This window comes from Candidozyma auris, chromosome 3 (assembly GCF_003013715.1).
Source record: "Candidozyma auris chromosome 3, complete sequence".
Taxonomy (NCBI): Eukaryota; Fungi; Ascomycota; class Pichiomycetes; order Serinales; family Metschnikowiaceae; genus Candidozyma; species Candidozyma auris.
Window position 1 is genome coordinate 712,498 of NC_072814.1, and position 19,722 is coordinate 732,219.

The 19,722-nt window shown below is 45.3% G+C and overlaps 11 protein-coding genes across 11 annotated transcripts; 7 read left to right on the forward strand and 4 right to left on the reverse strand. All coding sequences in view use genetic code 12, as the record gives it.

Annotated features, from left to right (window-relative positions):
• Positions 1 to 176: 176 nt before the first annotated feature.
• SEF1 (Sef1p) lies at positions 177 to 3,029 on the reverse strand (the record flags this gene model as incomplete). The annotated part of the gene is made up of 1 exon (XM_029033542.2): positions 177 to 3,029. One exon carries the CDS (start codon positions 3,027 to 3,029, stop codon positions 177 to 179), a length of 2,853 nt encoding a protein of 950 aa, XP_028892134.2.
• A 1,239-nt stretch (positions 3,030 to 4,268) lies between these two features.
• Positions 4,269 to 5,282, reverse strand: RAD51 (recombinase RAD51; the record flags this gene model as incomplete). The annotated part of the gene is made up of 1 exon (XM_029033541.2): positions 4,269 to 5,282. The coding sequence occupies one exon, from the start codon at positions 5,280 to 5,282 to the stop codon at positions 4,269 to 4,271; it is 1,014 nt and encodes a 337-aa protein (XP_028892133.1).
• A 686-nt stretch (positions 5,283 to 5,968) lies between these two features.
• On the forward strand, positions 5,969 to 8,623 carry CJI96_0002957 (chromatin-binding protein CTF4; the record flags this gene model as incomplete). The annotated part of the gene is made up of 1 exon (XM_029033540.2): positions 5,969 to 8,623. One exon carries the CDS (start codon positions 5,969 to 5,971, stop codon positions 8,621 to 8,623), a length of 2,655 nt encoding a protein of 884 aa, XP_028892132.2.
• Positions 8,624 to 9,098: 475 nt separating this feature from the next.
• Positions 9,099 to 9,680, forward strand: CJI96_0002958 (peptide alpha-N-acetyltransferase complex B subunit NAT3; the record flags this gene model as incomplete). Its single annotated transcript, XM_029033539.1, has 1 exon — positions 9,099 to 9,680. The coding sequence occupies one exon, from the start codon at positions 9,099 to 9,101 to the stop codon at positions 9,678 to 9,680; it is 582 nt and encodes a 193-aa protein (XP_028892131.1).
• A 222-nt stretch (positions 9,681 to 9,902) lies between these two features.
• CJI96_0002959 (uncharacterized protein) lies at positions 9,903 to 11,603 on the forward strand (the record flags this gene model as incomplete). The annotated part of the gene is made up of 1 exon (XM_029033538.2): positions 9,903 to 11,603. One exon carries the CDS (start codon positions 9,903 to 9,905, stop codon positions 11,601 to 11,603), a length of 1,701 nt encoding a protein of 566 aa, XP_028892130.1.
• Positions 11,604 to 11,815: 212 nt separating this feature from the next.
• On the forward strand, positions 11,816 to 12,799 carry RIM9 (Rim9p; the record flags this gene model as incomplete). Its single annotated transcript, XM_029033537.1, has 1 exon — positions 11,816 to 12,799. One exon carries the CDS (start codon positions 11,816 to 11,818, stop codon positions 12,797 to 12,799), a length of 984 nt encoding a protein of 327 aa, XP_028892129.1.
• A 44-nt stretch (positions 12,800 to 12,843) lies between these two features.
• On the reverse strand, positions 12,844 to 14,043 carry CJI96_0002961 (TauD/TfdA dioxygenase family protein; the record flags this gene model as incomplete). Its single annotated transcript, XM_029033536.2, has 1 exon — positions 12,844 to 14,043. One exon carries the CDS (start codon positions 14,041 to 14,043, stop codon positions 12,844 to 12,846), a length of 1,200 nt encoding a protein of 399 aa, XP_028892128.1.
• A 223-nt stretch (positions 14,044 to 14,266) lies between these two features.
• On the reverse strand, positions 14,267 to 15,502 carry CJI96_0002962 (uncharacterized protein; the record flags this gene model as incomplete). The annotated part of the gene is made up of 1 exon (XM_029033535.2): positions 14,267 to 15,502. One exon carries the CDS (start codon positions 15,500 to 15,502, stop codon positions 14,267 to 14,269), a length of 1,236 nt encoding a protein of 411 aa, XP_028892127.2.
• A 530-nt stretch (positions 15,503 to 16,032) lies between these two features.
• KAR5 (Kar5p) lies at positions 16,033 to 17,403 on the forward strand (the record flags this gene model as incomplete). The annotated part of the gene is made up of 1 exon (XM_029033534.2): positions 16,033 to 17,403. One exon carries the CDS (start codon positions 16,033 to 16,035, stop codon positions 17,401 to 17,403), a length of 1,371 nt encoding a protein of 456 aa, XP_028892126.2.
• Positions 17,404 to 17,774: 371 nt separating this feature from the next.
• CJI96_0002964 (uncharacterized protein) lies at positions 17,775 to 18,608 on the forward strand (the record flags this gene model as incomplete). The annotated part of the gene is made up of 1 exon (XM_029033533.2): positions 17,775 to 18,608. One exon carries the CDS (start codon positions 17,775 to 17,777, stop codon positions 18,606 to 18,608), a length of 834 nt encoding a protein of 277 aa, XP_028892125.2.
• A 292-nt stretch (positions 18,609 to 18,900) lies between these two features.
• Positions 18,901 to 19,584, forward strand: RCN1 (Rcn1p; the record flags this gene model as incomplete). Its single annotated transcript, XM_029033532.2, has 1 exon — positions 18,901 to 19,584. One exon carries the CDS (start codon positions 18,901 to 18,903, stop codon positions 19,582 to 19,584), a length of 684 nt encoding a protein of 227 aa, XP_028892124.2.
• Between the last annotated feature and the right edge of the window lie 138 nt (positions 19,585 to 19,722).

The following is a 19,722-nucleotide window of genomic DNA, read 5'->3' on the forward strand; positions in this document are numbered from 1 at the left end:
GAAGGGAATAACTAATCGGATGGAAGAAGATGTTGCATTTGCACGTGCCGCATATCACCTGACAAGCAAGCGTATAGGTGCTGCGCTATTTTATTTGGCCTACATGGCTGCGAAACAAGTATATGTAAGTTCAAATTCGTGTCCTCATGATCGTTAACAAAAATATATACAAGGGCTTATTTTTCGGGAAGCATGTTCACGTCAATCCAGCCAAGGAAATCATCGTCCTGGTGATTATTATTAAGCCACCCATGCGACTGCTGCTGGAAGAAGTTGTCAAGCTGATCAGCCATGCCAGCGCTTCCCATACTGGTGCTGTATTGTAGATTGACCGCTCCTGGAGTTCGGGCTTCGCTAGAGCCCGATATAGGTCCATCGTAGGCCAAGGAATTTTGCTGTGACAATACATCTTGCTGGTCAAATTGCTGTCCATGTGTAGGATCCAGCAGCTGTTTCATGACCAGGGATGGCTGCTGCGGTTGATTCTGTGTTTCGAGCGACAAGGCTGTTCCTGGGCCCACTTGGGCAGTGAACGACCCTCTATCAAGATGAGGTTCGTTTTCAGCGCTTATTGACTTGGTTCCTTGGTCAAAGCTAGAAATGCGGATACTATCGACATCCTTCGTACTACCAGTGGCCTCTAGCATGGCAAGTGGGACACCGTTGATTTCCATTGATTTCTTCAGACCATTCTCGCTTTCAAGTTTGGCTTGATTAAGAGCCTGATCCGTTGGCACCAACGTCGTAATTGTTGTTCCGTTTGGCGTTGTCGTGGTCAAAGTTTTGAAGTCATCCTTCGTAATTTGGTTGTAAAAAGGAAGAGCTAATGGGCGCTTTACGCCCTCTTCTTCCTTGATTTTAATTCTGCTCTCATTTTCATCATTGTCCTTGCCCTGCAAAGTTCTTCTTCTCGCTTCGTGAATCGACCACACCAAGTCGTAGAAAAGGGAGGCCGTCAAATGCGAACGCATTCGTGTAATGATACTGCCTTCTGTACTAGTGCTCTCATCATCATAGAATATTTCTGGGTAGGTGTAGAGCACAATATTCAAATTTTCCAATACCTTTGCAGTTCTCGAGAGATCGTTCTGCAAGTCTTTCCAGGACGATAGCGTGTTTCTGAATAAACGATGTACCGTCACAATAGACTGACGAGCACTGTCAACATACTTCTCAATGAGGTATCTTGACAAGTGCAATTTGAAAAGCATAAAAGCGGAGTAACTTACCGCTTGTCTGACATAAATAGGAAGCTCGATTAGGGAGATGTAGTCGACACTAACGAGTTGCGAAGCAATAGTAATAATTCTTGTAGCCGACAAATAAGCCGTGCTGACGTACTTTACTTGGTCTTCAATAGGCGTGCCTGGAAGGAATGCAAAACAACAGATCATGAGACGCAAATACAAGTAGTACATCTCAATGGCAGAACCTTCCATGATGTTGAGCTTGAATTTAAGTCTTTCGAGTTCTCTATCAAGAATGTTGAGAGAAGCTGCACGATTAGAGGGCTCGAGTAAGCCATCTGATCTCGTGACAGAAATACCCATCACATTGACAAGCTTGCACTGGAAAATTGACAAGGAGACCAAGCATCTGAAGTTTGCGGGCAACGATTGGTCGACTCTGGCATTCTCAAGCAAGTAATCTGTGGTGTTGATAGAAGGGGGCAACCCAAGAGCGGAGGACCAGAATTGGTCGCAGAAAAACACAGCCAACCATGATCTGGTTCTCCAGATGTCGGAATTCGGGCCCAAATTGACTTGCGTTCGACTAAATTCCTGGATAAATTCTCCACCTCTGTGAAGACCCAACTGCAAGGACAAGTTTTTGGCTAAACCGACAAAGCGGTACGAAGCATCGTCTAAAACTTTTTCATTTGGAAGTGGCCACACGGCAAGGATGATAAGAGCCTGAACAACGTGAGTGGAACGAGGCGTTCTGATCCAGCAGGTTTCGATAGCCAACTGCTTGATGAGCACCGCGAGCGACATGTACAATCCGGGCTCAGGCTCTGAGAGTGAAGCCGTAAGCATCACTGTCCAGAACAACAACTGAGACTTGGTGTAGAGCTCAGTTGCAGAGGAAGACGTGAGGATAGGAAGGAAAGGAAGGAATTTGCTCATGAAGCGGTCGTGAAGCTCGTCGGCTTTCTTCAACGGAAGTCGAACATCACCCAAGATAAACTCAGAGTACATCTCTGTCTGAGCAGAGTGGTCCTCTGGCGACTGTGTGTAGTTGCCCTGGGTGTCACTGGCAAACGTAGCTGGAGAATTATCTGTAGAGTTGCCATGAAACACCAGGGACAAATTGGTGATGGCCTGACCCGACCCCGTGGCGTCGTTTATGGTATTTTGCGCAGGGTTGTAAGTTGTGTGCGATGGAGGCACCGAGTCAGGGCCGTGGTGAGGGTGATGAGGTTGATGGGGGTGATGTGGAGGGGTGAAGTGGCCGCCGGCAAATTGATCAATGGCAGAGTTTGGTGTGTAATGGCTCAGAAGCGTTCTGACCAGAAGTGGTGGTCTGGCTGCCAGTCCGGGGTAGCCTGGTGACGACTGACCCCCACCATGCAGCATGAAATGGTTATGCTGGTTCAACGCCTGAGTCAACAAGTGTTCATTTCTGGAGAGCATCTCGATCTTCAGCTTCAACTCCTCCACGTCGCCAATCAACATCTGAATCTGCGAGCCCTTCTTCGGTTTGAACTGCGGGTCGATCTCACACTTCAACCCCATCTTGTTGCACCTCGTGCACGGGTTGGGGAAGTTGTCCAGCGCGTTGCATTTGATCTTGTGTTGCCGGCAAAATGTACACAGCGTCACGGGCCGGCTGTTTTTGGCCGCTTGCAGAGCAGAAATCTTGTCCATGGCAGAGGACTCCTTTTTGAGAGTCGAGTGATTTGGCGGTGGGCTCAGCGTCGATCTCGACCGCTTGGAAGAATATTCTCCAGTCACCAGTTTCCGTTTGTTGGGCATCGAGGGGGACGGGGTCAGCACGCCCGAGGAAGGTTTGGGTAGGATCAGCTTCATGGAGTGTGGAATATGGCGTGTGGAATTAGGACGGCCCGGGCAGGCGGAGTTATTGTTTATTTGAAGATTACTTTAGGGAGGGCCCAGGGCTACTAGGATGCAAGGGTAGGGGCTTTTGATAATAAAAATGCCTTCCAAATGATATATCTTGTGGATGGGCCTGAAGAAAAATTTTCGACTAACAAGGATTCCTGGGGCAGGTAGGCATTGACGAGCATGCCAGAAAGGGTTACCCGGCGCGTAGATGGAAAAGATAATTTTTGTGTGCCGGAAAGGTCCGAATAAGGCAACCGCCGCACTTACAGTGATCATCTAGATAATTTGGGTAGCTTTAAAGCACTCCACATCCTGGGAGATGCTATGTAGAGAGCTCAAGGGTGAAGAGTTTAAACTAAAGTATTACGGAAGGAGACCCAAAAGTCCCGTCATCGGTTGGGTTTCACCCGTTCAACTCTTCAGCATAGGCTATTTCAATTCTCTCTTTTACTTTTCACTTGTTGTGCCACCCACTCCCTTTTCCTCCTGAGTCACTTTGCACCAGCACGCTCGTTTCTTTTGGCAACCGCTTTTCTGCCCTTCTTTTCGTTCTCAAAGCCGGCGTTTTGTATTTTCCTGCCACCTCATGTCACCGACATTGCCCAGGCTCTTGGCTTCCGGCACAACCACGGCACCAGCGTCGAGCAAGTGCGGCGCCCTGTCTAACGCCTATTGTGACGAAAGTATAGGCACAACCGCCAGGCGAGTCACTCAGATCCAGCGCCCACATAGGTCTGTAAATCCTCTTGTTTCTCGCGCTACCTCTACCTTGGACACCCAACCATTGCCTCTTATACTTCTTCGCTCCCTCCGTTTTGTGGCATGTGGAACACCGCCAACAACAAGCTCAACACCGATGGGATGCGAAACGCTTTTGAGCACGCTTTTTCTGACCTCAGACTCCCTTGTGGACATTTCCTCGCATTTCGCCTATCCAAGCTAACAATAGTTTCTTCAGTCTCGTCCGCATCCCCCTCAGAGCTTTATATACGTCTATACAAAAGGCCACGCTTAGCAGCCTGAGCTCACTCAGAACTCGGTACCTCTGGCATCGACTTATACACTGAAGAGTTTCGCTGAGTAAGTCCATGTCCATTGAGTTCAATTTGCGAGCAACTCACACGATCACCCTTCTTATTCACATTTCATATCGATTCCCTGACTTTGGATAAAGCCCCTCTTATTTATTCACCATCCCGGTCATCACTCATCATCCTCTGTCTTTGGATCGCCAATGCCGTCCTCATAGATGGCAAACACACACTCACTCTCGGGCAAGCACGGACTATCGTACACTTTACAGATTCTCTGCTCTCCTCTACCCTTTTTGAAAGACAACCGTGTGGTCGAGCTGTGCGCAATAATATTACCCCCAATTGGTTTTTTAGGGTCTGGGTTGAACATACCCGCCATACCATCGACTTGGGCAACCACCTGGTTCGTAATTACCACGGCAATACCGAACTCATCGGCCAACCTCTGCAAAGTCCTCATGAACTTCGCCACATGACTTTGTCTCGCCGACAACTCGCCTCGACCAGAGAAATCTGTTCTGTACAAGGCCATGATCGAGTCCACCACAAGCAACGAGAATCGCGATTCAGACATCATCTGAGCCGCCTGGTGCAAAAGCTGAAACTGATGTTCAGCATTATAGGCTCTAGCGTAAGCTACATTGTCCAAGCAGTCGTCCGGGTTCAAGCCGTACCGCTGAGCAATCAGCACAAGTCTCACGGGTCTGAATGTGCCCTCAGTGTCGATGTAAAGACACTTGCCCTCACCACCTCCCATATCGATGGGCAACTGACACGTCACGGCCAAAGTGTGGCACAACTGTGATTTACCGGTACGAAACTCTCCAAACACCTCAGTGATGGATCCTGTTTCGACACCTCCACCTAGCAAGGTGTCCAACTGCTTCGAACCTGTGGTGAGGCAAATCAACTCAGATCTTCTGCTGTGGAATTCAGACGCCGTAGTGAAGCCCATAGGCACGAGTTTCGCAGCCTCGATACTGATTTTGTCAGCTTTCGCCTCCGAAATGCCTCTCACCGTGAGCAACGCCTTCTTGGGAGCATAGGCAACACTCTCCACTGTGTGGTAACCCTCTTGCTTGAGTTTCTTGATATCGTTAGCCGAGATGCCACTGCTCTCTAGCTGCTCAACGAGCAAAGGTCCCCCGAAGTCGTCTTCTTCTTCTTCAACGCGATCAGACATGCTGCTTTAGGTAGTGTTGTAATTCAGGTAAGTTGTAGACGTGAAATAGATCAAAATAACGCGCCATCCAAAGAGGTAAACACAGGATTCACGATGACTTTGAAGCCAATAGATACTGGGTAATTTGGTACATGATAAAAAGGATTCTAACAAGATTTAATGAAAGACTTTGTGTTTTGGAGGACTTATTTCATTTTGAGTACATTTTCGTTATTATTTGTGAGTATATCAGTGTGAATTTTGTGAGTCATAGAATCGCCTCTTCTCGCAGCCAAATGAATAGATGTATATAACTAAGAATGGGTATTTGACGTTGGCAACACATCCGTTACAAACATGATGATTCAAATAAATTATTTTGAGTAGGTAACCTCAGTACAAAAATATTTTGGACTTTTTACTATTTTTTGAAATTTTTCAATGGTGGACGCGACGGAGCATTCTACCACTACGCTGACACATGAAATGATGCCTACGAAATTTGTCATCTGCAACTTGTCTGTATTAGAAAGGTCACAGTTTCCCCCAAGCATATCTCGTCAAACGCTTTCCTTTTCCCCGTAAATACTAGTATTTTCACTGAAGTCTCTACACGTGACAGAAGCACGCGTAGACATTTACGCGGTCACCAGAGAAATCAAAATACTCCAAGCAGCGATCCAGCAAAACTGAGCTATCACCACACAATGCTGCTTAGAATCCCGGCATTCTTAGACGGGAACTCTTATGTTCATTACCATGAGTTGTCAGGTCGTTTTATAGCGGGTAACAGTGAGGGATTGATAAAAATCTTTGACCCTGAGCTGCCAGACTCGGAGCCGCTATCGGTGGATATCCCCGAAAATTTAACATCTTTATCATCTCTTGGACGTGATGTACTACTTACGTCTACAGATGGTAGTTTGGCTGTTTTGTCAATATCTGAGTCCCCCAACGGCGACGAGAAATTCGAAGTTATTTATAAAACTGATCAGCCTTTGCGAGACAGCGCTTACATCAATGAAGGAAAAAGAATTGCTACAGGAGGGGATTCTGGTGACCTCATTCTCATTGATACTGATGGTGATTCTGCTGTGACAACGGTTTCACTAGGCGAGCCCATCGTAAACATTTCATACAATCCTGCTGGCGAATTGATCAGTGTTTGTCTTGCCAATGGTGATGTGCAATTGGTGTCTGTGATGAACGAGAATCCTGACGTAAGGGAGAAACTTCCACAAGCTGTACCTGAGAAGCAACCCACTTCAACCGACATAATTGACTTTGATGGGATTCATAGACACGAGCTTGTGGCAACAAAGACTCATTGGCTAGGAAACGGAGAGCTTTTCTTTGTACCAACTACAAATAATACGGTTAAGGGTTATAACAGAGCAAATTTACAGGAACAAAGAGAACTCAACCCACGTCAAAGCAACCTTATCTCGTTCACTACATCACCTAATCTGAAATTCATTCTCACGCTTCATAAGAACGGTACTCTCGTGCTCTTCGATGCTGTCATTGGTGAACTCGTCAAAACATTTGAGTTGGGCCAGCTTGACCATTTGCCTTTGAGTGTGGCATGGAATGCAAAAGTTGCCTTTGTAGGCACCACAAATGGTGAGCTCCGTTCAATCCCTATAGTTTCTAAGGATCCTGAGGAAGAGCCTTCAAGTGTTAGATCCGAAGTTGACTCTTTATTTTTGGACGAAGCGGATGAATCTGATACAGACCTTCCTCAGGATCTTTTGAATGGCCATGCTGCAGAGAAGCGAAGAGCCAATGGGCTAGATGACTCCCGAATCATCGACGAGGATGAAGAGGATGATGATTTCGAGAGTGAAGTTCCTTTTAACAGAAGTGTAGACGATTACCTTCGTGACAGGCACAAGCGCCAAAGGCTACAAAATGGCAAATCGCATACGCCGCCCCCTCCACTAGTAAGCGCAAGCAGAGTCCTGCTCAAGCCTTACACGCCAGGCTCCACCCCTTGGATTACCTCATCCAACACATCGACTCAAAGACGATACTTGTTCATGAACCAAATTGCATATGTGTGGGCTGTAAAAAGTGGAACCGAGTCAAGCAGCAATCAGCAGAGTATCACCATCTCATTCTTCGACAGGACTAACAACAAAGACTACCACTTTATTGACAACTTTGACTATGATTTATGCTCTGTAAACGAGAGAGGTGTTCTTCTCGGGAACTCGGGATTCGAATCTGGGGGTAGTGAAAATGGTGGCCACATCTATTATAGGCATCATACTTTGACAAACGACGCTTGGGACAGGCAGATTCCTTTATTGAAAGGTGAATATATCACATCTCTCTGTTTAACGAGTTCCACGCTGACCACTTCAAGCGACTCCTTGATTGTCGTTGGCACAAACTTTGGATATTTGAGATTTTTCAACCTCTACGGTCTTTGCATAAATTTAATGAAGGTTGCCCCTATTGTCACGTTGATATCGTCGCTGAGCTCCATTGTCTTCACGATAAATCAACCGACGCAAGATAGCTATGACTACTCCATCATCGACGTGAGCGATGATTATAAATTCCTACAGCAAGGTGCTCCTATCACGTTGAAGTTGCATGGTGATGCTCCACTTATAAAGGGGCTATTCTTCAACGAATTCGGTGATCCATGCGTCGTATCAGGCTTGGATGATACATTGACTGTGCTCTCTCAGTGGAGAGAGACTGGGAACGCCAGATGGGTTCCCATTCTCAGTTGCTCCGAGGTTGTGTCAGATTACGGCATTACAAAGTCCAAGAGACTCTGGAAGACTTGGCCATTAGGTCTTCAACGTGACAAATTCATCTGCTTGATCCTCAAGAACGCAAATACGTATCCCGGCTTCCCACTATCATTGCCACTCGAGCTTGATATCAAGTTACCAACAAAGAGCTTCAAGCACCTTAGGGATTCCAAGGAGAAGACCAAGAAGAGGAAGCCTGGAGCTGACGATGATGAGGAAGAGGACGATGAAAGTGATCACGCATCGAAGTTAGAGAAATTGAACGAGGAAGATCCCGAGGAAGAATTTTTGCGGGCATCAACGCTCGGAAAGCTTCTTCATATGACGTTGCCTGATCTCGAAGATCAAGATGAGCTGCTCGAGAGGTTGAACGGCTACAGTGTTGCCTTCGACAAGTCGTTGCTCAAGCTTTTTGCAAACGCGTGCCAAGACCAGAAGCTTAACAAAGCTCTCAGTGTTGTCAAGCTAGTCAAGAACGATAAAGCTTTGCTTGCCGCCTCGAGGATCGCTGAGAGATTTGAGTTCATGAATCTTGCTGCAAAGATCAACAAGCTTAGAGAGGATTTGCACGAGTTTGAGGAGGAGGAGGAGTAAATACAAAATTCTGGAGAGCACTGAAGTGGGTAGTTGATAAGATCGTGTGTTATTCACAGGTTATATGTACAAAATGGGGCACTATGGACGTGACATGTGTTTGAAAAGTTAGAATTGCTTCTTGATGAAGTGCAAGACGATAGGAGTCAACCACAACGCACCAGCGATGACGCCAGCAGTCTTCAACGTGGCATAGGAGATTTGCTCCTGCATCTTCTTCTGCTCTTCTGGGATTTCAGCACTTGGATTGTACATGTTGCTGGAAATAATAAAAAGAAGTTTGTAGGTTTATGTTTTTTGGTGACCGGCACGTATAGAGGAATACGCTACCGAGGCGACGAAAATTTCTCGATCATTGCACGTGATCGAAAGTCACGCGACATTCGAACGTTACTTTTTTCTAGTGACGTGAAACCCAATCTCTGTGATGAAGCAGGAACCTCTGCCACTATTCAATTAATTTCTATTTCCAACCATGACGTCGATTAAGCCATTTGAAATGAACGACCTCTTCGACCTCAATCCGGTCAACTTAGACCCCTTCACTGAAAACTTTAATCTCCTGTTTTACCTTCAGTACGCTACTCAATGGCCCGATTTGTTCTTCAAATCTGTAGAGGAAGCCCCAGAGTTCAGTCCAAAGATAAGTGGATACATGATGGGCAAAACCGAAGGACAACTAGCGAAAAAAGAATGGCACACCCACATCACAGCAGTCACAATCAATAGAGACTACCGGAGAATAGGGCTTGCCTCCGATCTCTGTTTGCATTTGGAGAGAATCACCGCTGTAGAGCCATACCGAACACTTTTCGTGGATCTTTTCGTCAAAGTGACCAATAGTGTGGCAAGACAACTATATGAGAAATTGGGATACTCGGTTTATCGCAGGGTGATTGGCTACTACGGCTCAGTTTACCCTACAGACAGAAACAAGCCAAATGACGACTTAGATGGGTTTGATATGAGAAAAGCACTCCCTAGAGACGTGCACAAAGAGACTGTCAGAGACGATGGAGAGAAGCACTATGTGTTGCCAGATGAAGTTGTATTCTAGACAAGATGATGTGTCGAGGGAAAAGGCGATTAATGGGCGAATCATGAAAGGACTGGTTGAGACAGTTCAAATAATTTGACTTTTCTTTGTAGGCTGGCTTGCTTGCCTATGTGGTCCCATCCTGTATTTCTCCTGCACCCCATCCCAGCATGACTGTATACCCGCACTTAAGTGAGACACATTTATCCAATACCTTTCTTTGCTTATCAAACCACATCCACAATGTCAAGACCTACAAGCTTAGCAGCTCGGTTTTCGCAGCGAGACGGCAACTCCAATGGCTCTTCGAGGTCCTCGTCAAGAGTACGTACTCCAAATCCAGACGGGGAGGAAAACGGTGCTTTGGACATTAATTTTAGCGGCATAGAGGAGTTGCTTTCGAGAAAATTGGAATCATTGCAGGCGATTATTTTACAAAATGAGCTTGAAGATGCTGAGAATAAAGATTCGATGGTAGCAAACGCTCAAGATTACAGAGAAAAGCATGTGAGTGCCATGAACAAAATGAGAATCCAGTCGGAGTCCACCACTGTAAATGAGATAATCGACTCCTTGGGCCGGTCTCGCTCGGAAGTGTCTTCACAGTCGAGAGAAATGCTTCTAGCTCAGCTTTATAAGCTCATTGTGATCAGGCCGCTTGTGATTTATAATGAAGAGAATGCTGGCACCCCAAACTACGTCTCAGAAGAGAAAGTGCTGCAGCTCGTAAAGCTTCTCAATTTGAAGGAGTACAGGTCTTCTTCCGAGTTCATTCTCCTTTTCCGCTCTATCATTGGATTGCTTGCAAGTGATCTAGAAGATTTTGGTGAGATTGTCAGCGTTGACTTCCACGCGAAGTTGGAAAGCCTCATCTCCGAGCCCCCTAACGCTAGTGTGAATGAAGAGAATAAGGCAGGTGTCATAAGTGGCTACTGTGCGCTCCTTATAGTGTTGTACGCAGATAACTCAGCATTTGGCGTCGATGACAAGGTGAAATGGCTTATGGAACTTGCACAGGGTTACGTGCAAAGCAGTGTCACTCTTCAAAATGAACTCAAGTCCGGTGATCGTGAATACTCTACCTTGATGGATGAAAGTGACGACAAGCGGTTGGTGAGCGAGCAGGAGGCAAACGTTCAAGCGGAGGCGAATATTGCTGTCGCCGCAATTCACGGTGTCGCTGGTCTTCTCACTCTCCTTCCTAGAGGAGAATATTTAAATGAGATTCTCACAAATCTCGCCACCGAATTTGTTGAGATTGTCGACAATGACGTCAACATGGACATTGCAAAGGCTGGAGGCAGAGCTCTAGCGCTTTGTTACGAGCTCTATACTTACGAAGAGGGCGAGGACGAAGCCGAGGATGAGGACGATGAGTTCAATTATAACGCTCCATACTATGAGCAGGAGGCTCTTCTATCTACGTGCAACAGGCTTGCGAGTGTCACCGCCAAGAAGGTGGGCAAAAAGGAGAAGAAGGATACTACTACTGTATTCAGCCAGTTGTACAACACGATTAAGAACTACACAAACCCGGAGACAAGAGAGGAGATTTACAAGCGGTCTCTAAAGGGGTTAGAGCTTCTGAACGAAGGTGTCAGTACCACTGCTGTGAAGTTGTCTCGCACCAAAACACTCCCCATCAACAGCTGGTTCTTATATTTCAGACTCTTGCATTTGAAATGGTGTTTTGGATTTGGTCTCCATGACCAACTTGTGCACAACCCTGAAATCAGAGACATTTTAAAGGAGCCATCAACGAAGTACTCGGATAAATATGGCGGTAACGACGACCTCATATTGGGAAGCGAGAATTTTGGCCTGAATGCTCCGTCTGATGTGGATAGGTTTGCGAGATCAGAGAAAAAGAGGGCCAATGACCTCAAGAAAGCACGTCAGACGAAACTTACGGAAGAATTGGAAGACCTTGGAATCAAGGACTGAGCATTTTATTTCTAGGGTTAATCAATGGACTTAAAAGGCTTCTATTCATGCCTACATCGTTATGTTGCAAATGCAACCCTGGACTGCATACCGTCACATAATCAGGAAATGGACTCACCAACTGAGTTTTATAGCTAATACTCAACCATAATTACTCAAACATACTAGAATCAGCGGCCTTTTCCGCTTATGATCCTGCAACTCTTCATATCATGCACACAGGTGTCGTCTTTATAGGATGCCTTTGCTTGGTGTGCTTCGCCATACAACTCCTACCGGTGATCTCAGTGCCTTTAACTGGAGCTTCTATCAACTACAATTTGCATTTCTCTCTGTACAACAACATCACATTTGGAGTGTTTGGTGTTTGTGATATTGTCGAGAATAAGTGCTCTAAAGTGGCCATAGGGTACCCAAAGAATACATATGATGATGCCTACCAGGACTTCAACCAAGAACCGTACGATGAAGATTTCTTTTCACCTGTTTCACTTCCGTCAGGCGCCACTCATCTGATATCGAAATTATTGGTAGTTCATATTGTTGCGTTTATTCTAACTGGCATATTGACTTTGGAGTGTATTTTCGTGATGTTGATCACGCATGTCGATAAGAAGTACCCAGGGGCTCCAGTTTGGGTATTATTTCAAAGAACAAAAAGCAAATATAAAGTAGATGGCGAATCAGCTGACGGTGCCAAAAGACAGAGGCCAAAGAGAAACTTGTTGGGCCATTTTTCGTGGATGCTCTTGCTCAGCGCACTATCGTTTTTGCTGACGCTTTTGGCATTTCTTGCGGACATTATCTTGTTCATTCCACGGCTCAGCTTCCTTGGATGGATTCAGTTGCTACCTATAGCGCTTATGGCGCTCATAGCTTCGCTCCTTTGTTTCTTGAAGCGGTCCATACTGTCGAGAAGGCACCTAGACGAGGAGTACAAAGGTAAGAATGATGATATGCGCAACAACGGCGTAATGCCACGCTGGATCGACGATTCTGCGTCAGACGATGGATTTTACGTATTTACCAATGGCTTCTATAGTTCGGGACAGGGGCCAGACGACGAGGTGGACGCTAGAAGATCTAGCTCATTACGACAGACTAACACCAATCACTCTTTACGAAATTTCAACACAAACAATTCAATAGACTCGCACGATGTGGGCGAGCTGATCGAGCTACGACGCATGGAATAATGTATTATAGGAAACATATCTTCAAATAGCTATTCATAATGTAACTAATAGGCACGGGGGTGCTTGTCTTCGTTGTCAGAATCGTCCTCAGACTTATTCTTGATCTCCTTAAAGTAAGGCTTCTCACCAAGAACAGTGATACGGAAGTGGTGACGTGCCGAGGTCTCGTGGTTTAGGAAGTCCAAAGTGGCAGTGTGGACCAAGAACCTGTTGTCCCACGCAATCACCGTTCTTGAGTCAGTGCCTCTGTGTGTAGCTCTCACCTGGAACTCTGGGTTGTTGAGACAGTGGTCTTCCAAGAAATTCAAGATGGCAGCTGACTCAGAGTCCTTCAAGCCTTTGATCTTAAGAATAAAGCCTCTCGAGAAAAAGATACTTTTTTCTCCAGTTACTGGGTGAGTTCTCACCAAAGGATGCTCCGAGTACGAAACTTTCTTCACCTTTGCCAATTGGTTTCTAAGCCTTGCGAACTTCTGCTGATACTCATTGGTGTGAATCACAGTCAAGGTCTCAAAGAATTTTTGCACTTGAGGAGACAATCTTCTGTAAGCTTCTCTCAAGTCAACAAACACAGTGTCACCACCGGATGGAGGGGCCTCCAAAGCCACAAAGAACGAGAACGACGAGGGGTATTCCTCGAAACTGATGTCCGAGTGCCATCTGTAGAGGCCGGTCTCACGAGAGAATTCTGTCGCCCATCTTTTGGAGTCACCTGCTTTTCTGAAGGTAACAAGCAACTCCGGATGATCGACAGCAGTGTATGCCACAGGATGGATGTGCAAAGGTCCAAAGTATTGACCAAACTCCTTGGCAAACTGGGGCCCTTTGTCTCTGAAGTCCTGATTTCTGAACACCGCGAGTCCTCTTGTCTCCAAGAACAAGGCCAAGTCATTTCTTCCCGCTTCGTCAAGCTCACTGAGCTGTACCCCATCGATCTCAGTACCCAAATTTGGAGACAAGTCAAATTTATTGATCTCCAGTCCTTGCTTGAAGAGATTCTTGAACGTGGGATCTCCCAAATGACCCTTATCGTTTTTAACATGGTCTGGGTTGGCGTGGTTGTTGTAGGTACCAGCCTCCTCGAGCTTTGTCTTCGCAAGGTATTGCGGATATTTGATCTTTGAGATTTCGCCCTCGATCTCGTCAGCATTAGCTCTCTTGCCAGACTCGTACTCCTCTCTAAGCTCTCTCAAGTAGAGCTGGTCGTCCAATTCTGAACCGTGTACTTTCCAGTAATTCCCCATTAAGTGATTGTAGTTTTCAGACTAAGATTTTCAGCTCAGTTATCTTTCCCATTTATATTGTCCTCCCAGCATCGTAATTTGGGTACTTCTGATGCGTTATCGCAATATGGCTGCAAAATGGTTCGCAGCCACAGATCCACACCTAGATGTCCTTCACAAAAGCCACAGCGATCTTTGGACCCTTTAATGTCATTGTACTTTCACAACAAAATGGTAAAGCGGTCTATGTGGATGCCTTTGTCAACTTCATGTCGTCAATCGAAATTTTTTGCTCATCGCAAATCATTTGCAAGACCGATCTCAATCTACTATCTAATTTTACACCGTAGTCGTGCAACAAAAGCCTCACAAACTGTGTCGTTTCAACAGCTTTTGCAATTTGAGACTGGCCACTTTGTTTGTGAATGTGGTGTAAGCGGAGTAAAATGTGCTCGGCGTAATCACCGAGAAGCTCGGGGGATAGCAGCGCCAAGCGAACAAATTGGGCCAAATCGTAGGAATTGTCAATAACTCGTGACAAGAGCAATTCGAATGAATTGGCGTCAAGACCATAGTGGAACATTATTGGCTTCAAGCATGTGAGATCCTTCAATATTCTCTCTTTGTTCTTCTCCTTTTGCCTGGCAATTGATGAATAAATGGATATGAAGTGCTTGAATGTCTCCTTCAGGGGAGCCATTTTATGTGTATCTATCAAACTTTTAAAAAACAGTTTAGCAGCTTCAGTGTTATGGTCATGTAACGCAAATCCTGCTAGACTATTCACTGCAGAAGGGGACAATTCCTTGATGACATCCGGGAACAAGGTTAGCACTGAATCTGTAACAAACAGGTCTATTATGGATGCTTTTTCAGAAGTAGCACAACTTTCAGCGTCTCTTATAAGATAATCAACAAAGTCAGGAAGATTCTGTCGGCTCAACGAACCCACATTATGAGTCAAGTAGTCCATGATGAGTGCGTACTTGGAGATATTCGATATCACCAGGGGCTGAGAGAGAAGGTATTCCACTGTACTTTCTAAACCAACATCCAGCTTCACTGCTTCAATAAATATCTGTAAATCACCAGAGGATGAGATCACCTCTGGAGTGAACTTTTTATCCAACACTAGTCTCTTGGTCTCGGTCATGAACGAAGCCAGCATCTTCTGCTCGGGTATAGGCTGAAGATTTGGAAGCAATTCGTTGAAATCGTCAATCCATCTCGCTGTGATGTTGGCAAACAAGAACTTAGACCCACTTACGGTGGACTTCGATGTGAGCTTGTATTTGGGATCTCCTGTGAAAGGAGCGCCGTCAGCCAAAGCTGCGATGATAATGTCGTTGAAGTTAGGACGAAGTACTAAGTCACAGACGTCGTCTGGGCGTATCATGTCAGTATACAACCTTGGACCCTTTGATACATCTGGCATGTCAGGAACCTTGGAGTCTAAAATTTCAGTTTCATGAGGAGCCATTTGAGGATTGGGAATGAATGAGAATTTAGAATAGCTTCGAATGAACGACAGTTTAAAAAGCCCATAGGGCCGTATATAAGGGAGTCTAGATGCCATGATCTGTAAATGTTAGATCTTAGCGAAAGTTTGATATTTCGGTCAATGCGCACCAAACAAAGTAAGACGATGGTGGTGGAATGGTGGTGGGATAACAGAAAAAAAGAAAACAAAGAAAAATTTAACGGGAAGGAACAGAACTTGAATCAACTCCTGAAATTTTGGTGTGTATTCACAGACTTCCATGGATGGTACACCTTTGAAGACCATCTGCGATTTGTATCATATCAGAAAACCTTAGAAGCGAATACCTTCAATTTTTTTTTCTTTTTTGTGGTGACCAAAATATGTTTTTACAAGTCTCTTCGTAACTGAATCTTTTTTTGTTATTCTTTTGAGTTGTACTCTTTACATAATGCTTCATCTGGGCAGGTCTGAAACAAGGTCTGAAACAACGAACTAGAAGATGCTTCAACGTAATGACTTGAGCTTTAATGCTCTTCTTGTTTACGTTAGTGGCTCTAGTGTCGAGCATCTCACCACTCGGGTACGAAATTCCCCAAGATGTTGAACTCTCAACTCAGTTATACCAGTCGCAATGTGCTCACAAGGCACTAGAGGTAGTGATCGAGCATTGTGCTTCTGGAGGCGTTGAGTCCTTGAGTCTGTCTTTGAGAAAAAAGCTGGCTGTCATGCTTTCCTTGTGTGAATTCCAAGACTCCGCTATAGACTACCCTTTGAGTTGCAAAAAGCTTCACTCCGATGAAGATTATCATGAGTGTGTCCAAGACCTCCGATCAACTTCACAGTTCTGGACAACTTATTCAGGGAATTACAGAAGAATCAAAAGTATATGTCACGAGGAGGCCATGCCTTTTTTCAAGGAACACCTTCTAGAGCTTTTCAATAATGTCACGAAGGCGTACACATCGTTCTACCTGGCAACGCAAGAAAACACACAGGCAACAGAGCAGCATCAGAAAGATTTACGAGTTCAGTTCAAGATTTTAAAAGAGGAACTTCTTTCTTTAGCTGACTATCAACGAAGAGAAAGAGAAATCACCCAGGTCGAAATGGACAAATTTCGGTATAGTATGCTCAACCTCTTTGGCGAGCTTAAACAACAAGGCGACGACGGTATGACCCGACTTGGAAGCTCATTATCCATTGTAAACGACAACCTTGAAGCTTTTTCAATGCAAGCACTAGCTCGAGCAAAGGAGGAGTTCCATATCTTGAAATCAACTTCTGAAAACTGGGAACAATTCCAGAATGCATTCCTAGCTGGGATCCACGAGATAGGGTCAACAATTGAGGAGTTGGCAAATAAAGTTCAAGAGAGCGAATCAAAGCAGTTGACACTTCAAGATTCCCTTAAGAACAACTTAGACGTATTCAGTGAATTCCACCATCGAGTTCGATCGATGGAGTTTGAGCTAGTGGAGCATTTGGAAGCACAAAGTACTCTCATTGAGCACAAACTTGGTTTTCTCCTTGATTCCGTTGAATGTCTATTTAACAAATCAATGCTTATGGTCGAAAAGGGTCATTCTGAGATGATGGACAGCGTCCAAGACGTAAACACTCTTCTCCAAGAGCAAAAGGCTGCCCTCATCGAGACCTTTACCTACTTAAATGATCAATCTACAAAGCTTCTAACTTTGTGGAATTTGATAAGACCCATTTTAAAGGCTGTTGGCTTCGCCAGTGTGCTCACCTTCATAGTAGCAGTAGTGGCATGCTGCATTATCATCAGGCTATACTCTACGACAACACTCAAAAATATCCTTGAATTTGTTGAACACCTCATCTACGGCACATTAGCGGCAATCGTGATCAGCGTGTTTTTGTCCTGGCTATCTTGAGACATGCAGCACAAGGTATTGGGTTGGTATTGTACTGACGGGCTCACCCAAATTCGCGATGGTCATCGAATTGGAACCCCACATTTGCAACCATACATACATCTAACATATTAAAACACCCAATCACAACTGCAAATGTTGTTTAGCATATCATGAGACTCCCATTTTCATGGCTATACGCCTTTCTTTGGCCCATTCGCCTGCCAGACACTGTGGAAGAGGCCCATACGCCTGAACCACTTGACCCGGTCATATACAGCAATATGTTCACCTATGCACATTTGATGGACATATCCTATTGCATAGACAAATTTCATAAAATCCAAGAGCCCTTTGAGTGTGATCTAGACTGCTCACTAAGGTTTCCCAACATGACATTAGTGCACCAGTGGTACTTTGACGATGCTGTTTGCGGCTACATTGCTACCACGCACTCAGACATCTTCAACTATACGAATACCCTCTCCGGGAAAAAAACCATAGTTGTTTCGTTGAGAGGAACGAGATCGCTTTCTGATGTTCTTACGGACTTGAGAGTGGACATGGTGCCATTTAAGCAAGTGCACCATAGGCTACCTCGCTGTGGAGAGAAGTGTAAGGTCCACAAAGGTTTTGCAGCCTATTTTGATAACACGCTTGCGGCAATTGAAGATACGCTTGTCGCAGAACTTGATAATGCTCGCAGCTCTGAGGATTACGAGCTTGTTGTTGTGGGCCACTCTATGGGAGGGTCGGTAGCAATTCTATTGGCGCTCCATTTCCTTGGATTGGGCTATGAAAAGCTTACGTTGGTCACTATGGGACAGCCTCTCGTGGGAAACAGCGAGTTCACCACTTGGGCAGATTTTGTGTTGGGAAGCTACCTTCCTATGAAGCATGGTTCTTTCGAAAGAAAGTACCTTCGAGTGATCCACAAAGGGGATTTGGTCACACAGGTTCCGTCTACAAGCAGAAACTTTCTCGATAAGTATGCACAATTCCAGAATCAGGTTTATCTCAATGTCACAGGTGGAGAAACGAATCCGAAGCCCGAAGAAGTTGTGGACTGCTTCAGCGAGACCAACCAGCTATGTATTGCCAACGATTTCAGTGCGTTCCATTTGGGCAGCATCTTTTTAAAAAATTACTATGTGAATCACAACACATATTTTAGAAACTTGGGGCTCTGTGGACTCAGCCTTGGATGGAGCGGAGAATTATGGTAACTTGAGTGACTGTTTGGTGTCTGACTCTGGTAGAGACCAAAATGGCTGCAAAAAAGGGCAAGAAGCTGTTGAATGGCAACCGCCTACCTATCCGTGACGCTTTTAGCTGACTATTTAGAATATCAAAGTACGCTCACGTTTTTGTTAGAAGAATTTTTTATCTTTTCGATCATTGGAACAATGTATCTGTTCTTCTCCTTCTTTGCTTGAATGCACTGCCATAGATCATGCAGTCCAGACATATCTATACTCAGCATCCTACTTGATCTAAACCACACATTTCCGTACTATTATGCCCAGGCAGCCGACAAATACGCTCATAGTTTCACGCTTAACAGGAGAAGCAAAGGAGAATCCTGCGGTGCTTGCAGGATTCTTAGCTGAACAAGGAATTCAAGTAGAACTTGTGTCCCTTCCTAAGCTCGAGCGCTACATTATCATCTGTGGCACCCTGTCACTTGCCATATACGTGAGAGATTACCTCAAATCGAAATTGGAACCGTCCGTCAGTATCGACTTCAGTCTCAAGGATAATCATCTGGCAATTCTAGGAGAAGAAAACTGGGCACTAAAGGCTGCAGACACCCAATACTTGGAGCTTCCATCTGAAAGCGGCAGTCGAAGATTTCTCATTCTGCCTCCTCTTTCACCGCAAGGAGAATGGAATGACTATGATAAAGTTGAAGAGGGACCCAACCAAAAGGCTGTGTATTCTCCCGAGGAGCTCTCGCATTTGCTCTGGGACAGGTTTGGCGGCTTCGATAGCACCCATGTGAAGAAGTACAAGGAAGAAAGTGAAGATGAAGAGGAAGAAATTGAAAATGACGGAGAAGTTTACGATATAAGCCAGCAGCCCCAGGTGCTTTTTGAAAATATTGATAATGGAGTGCCTGCCATAGTGGTTGACTCGGTGCGCCACCAGAAATCACGAAGAACCCCGCCGTTACCGAAAACTGCCATGCCCCCAATGGACTAAGCACGAGATTTTTTTTTTTTTGCAATTATTCATTATAGTTAACCCCGAATTCCTGGGATTTGAGGGCGTCTATGGCTGATCGAAAAGTCTGCGAGAGAGGCTCCTGCAGAGCGGATCGCATTGCCAGGGTCAATTTTT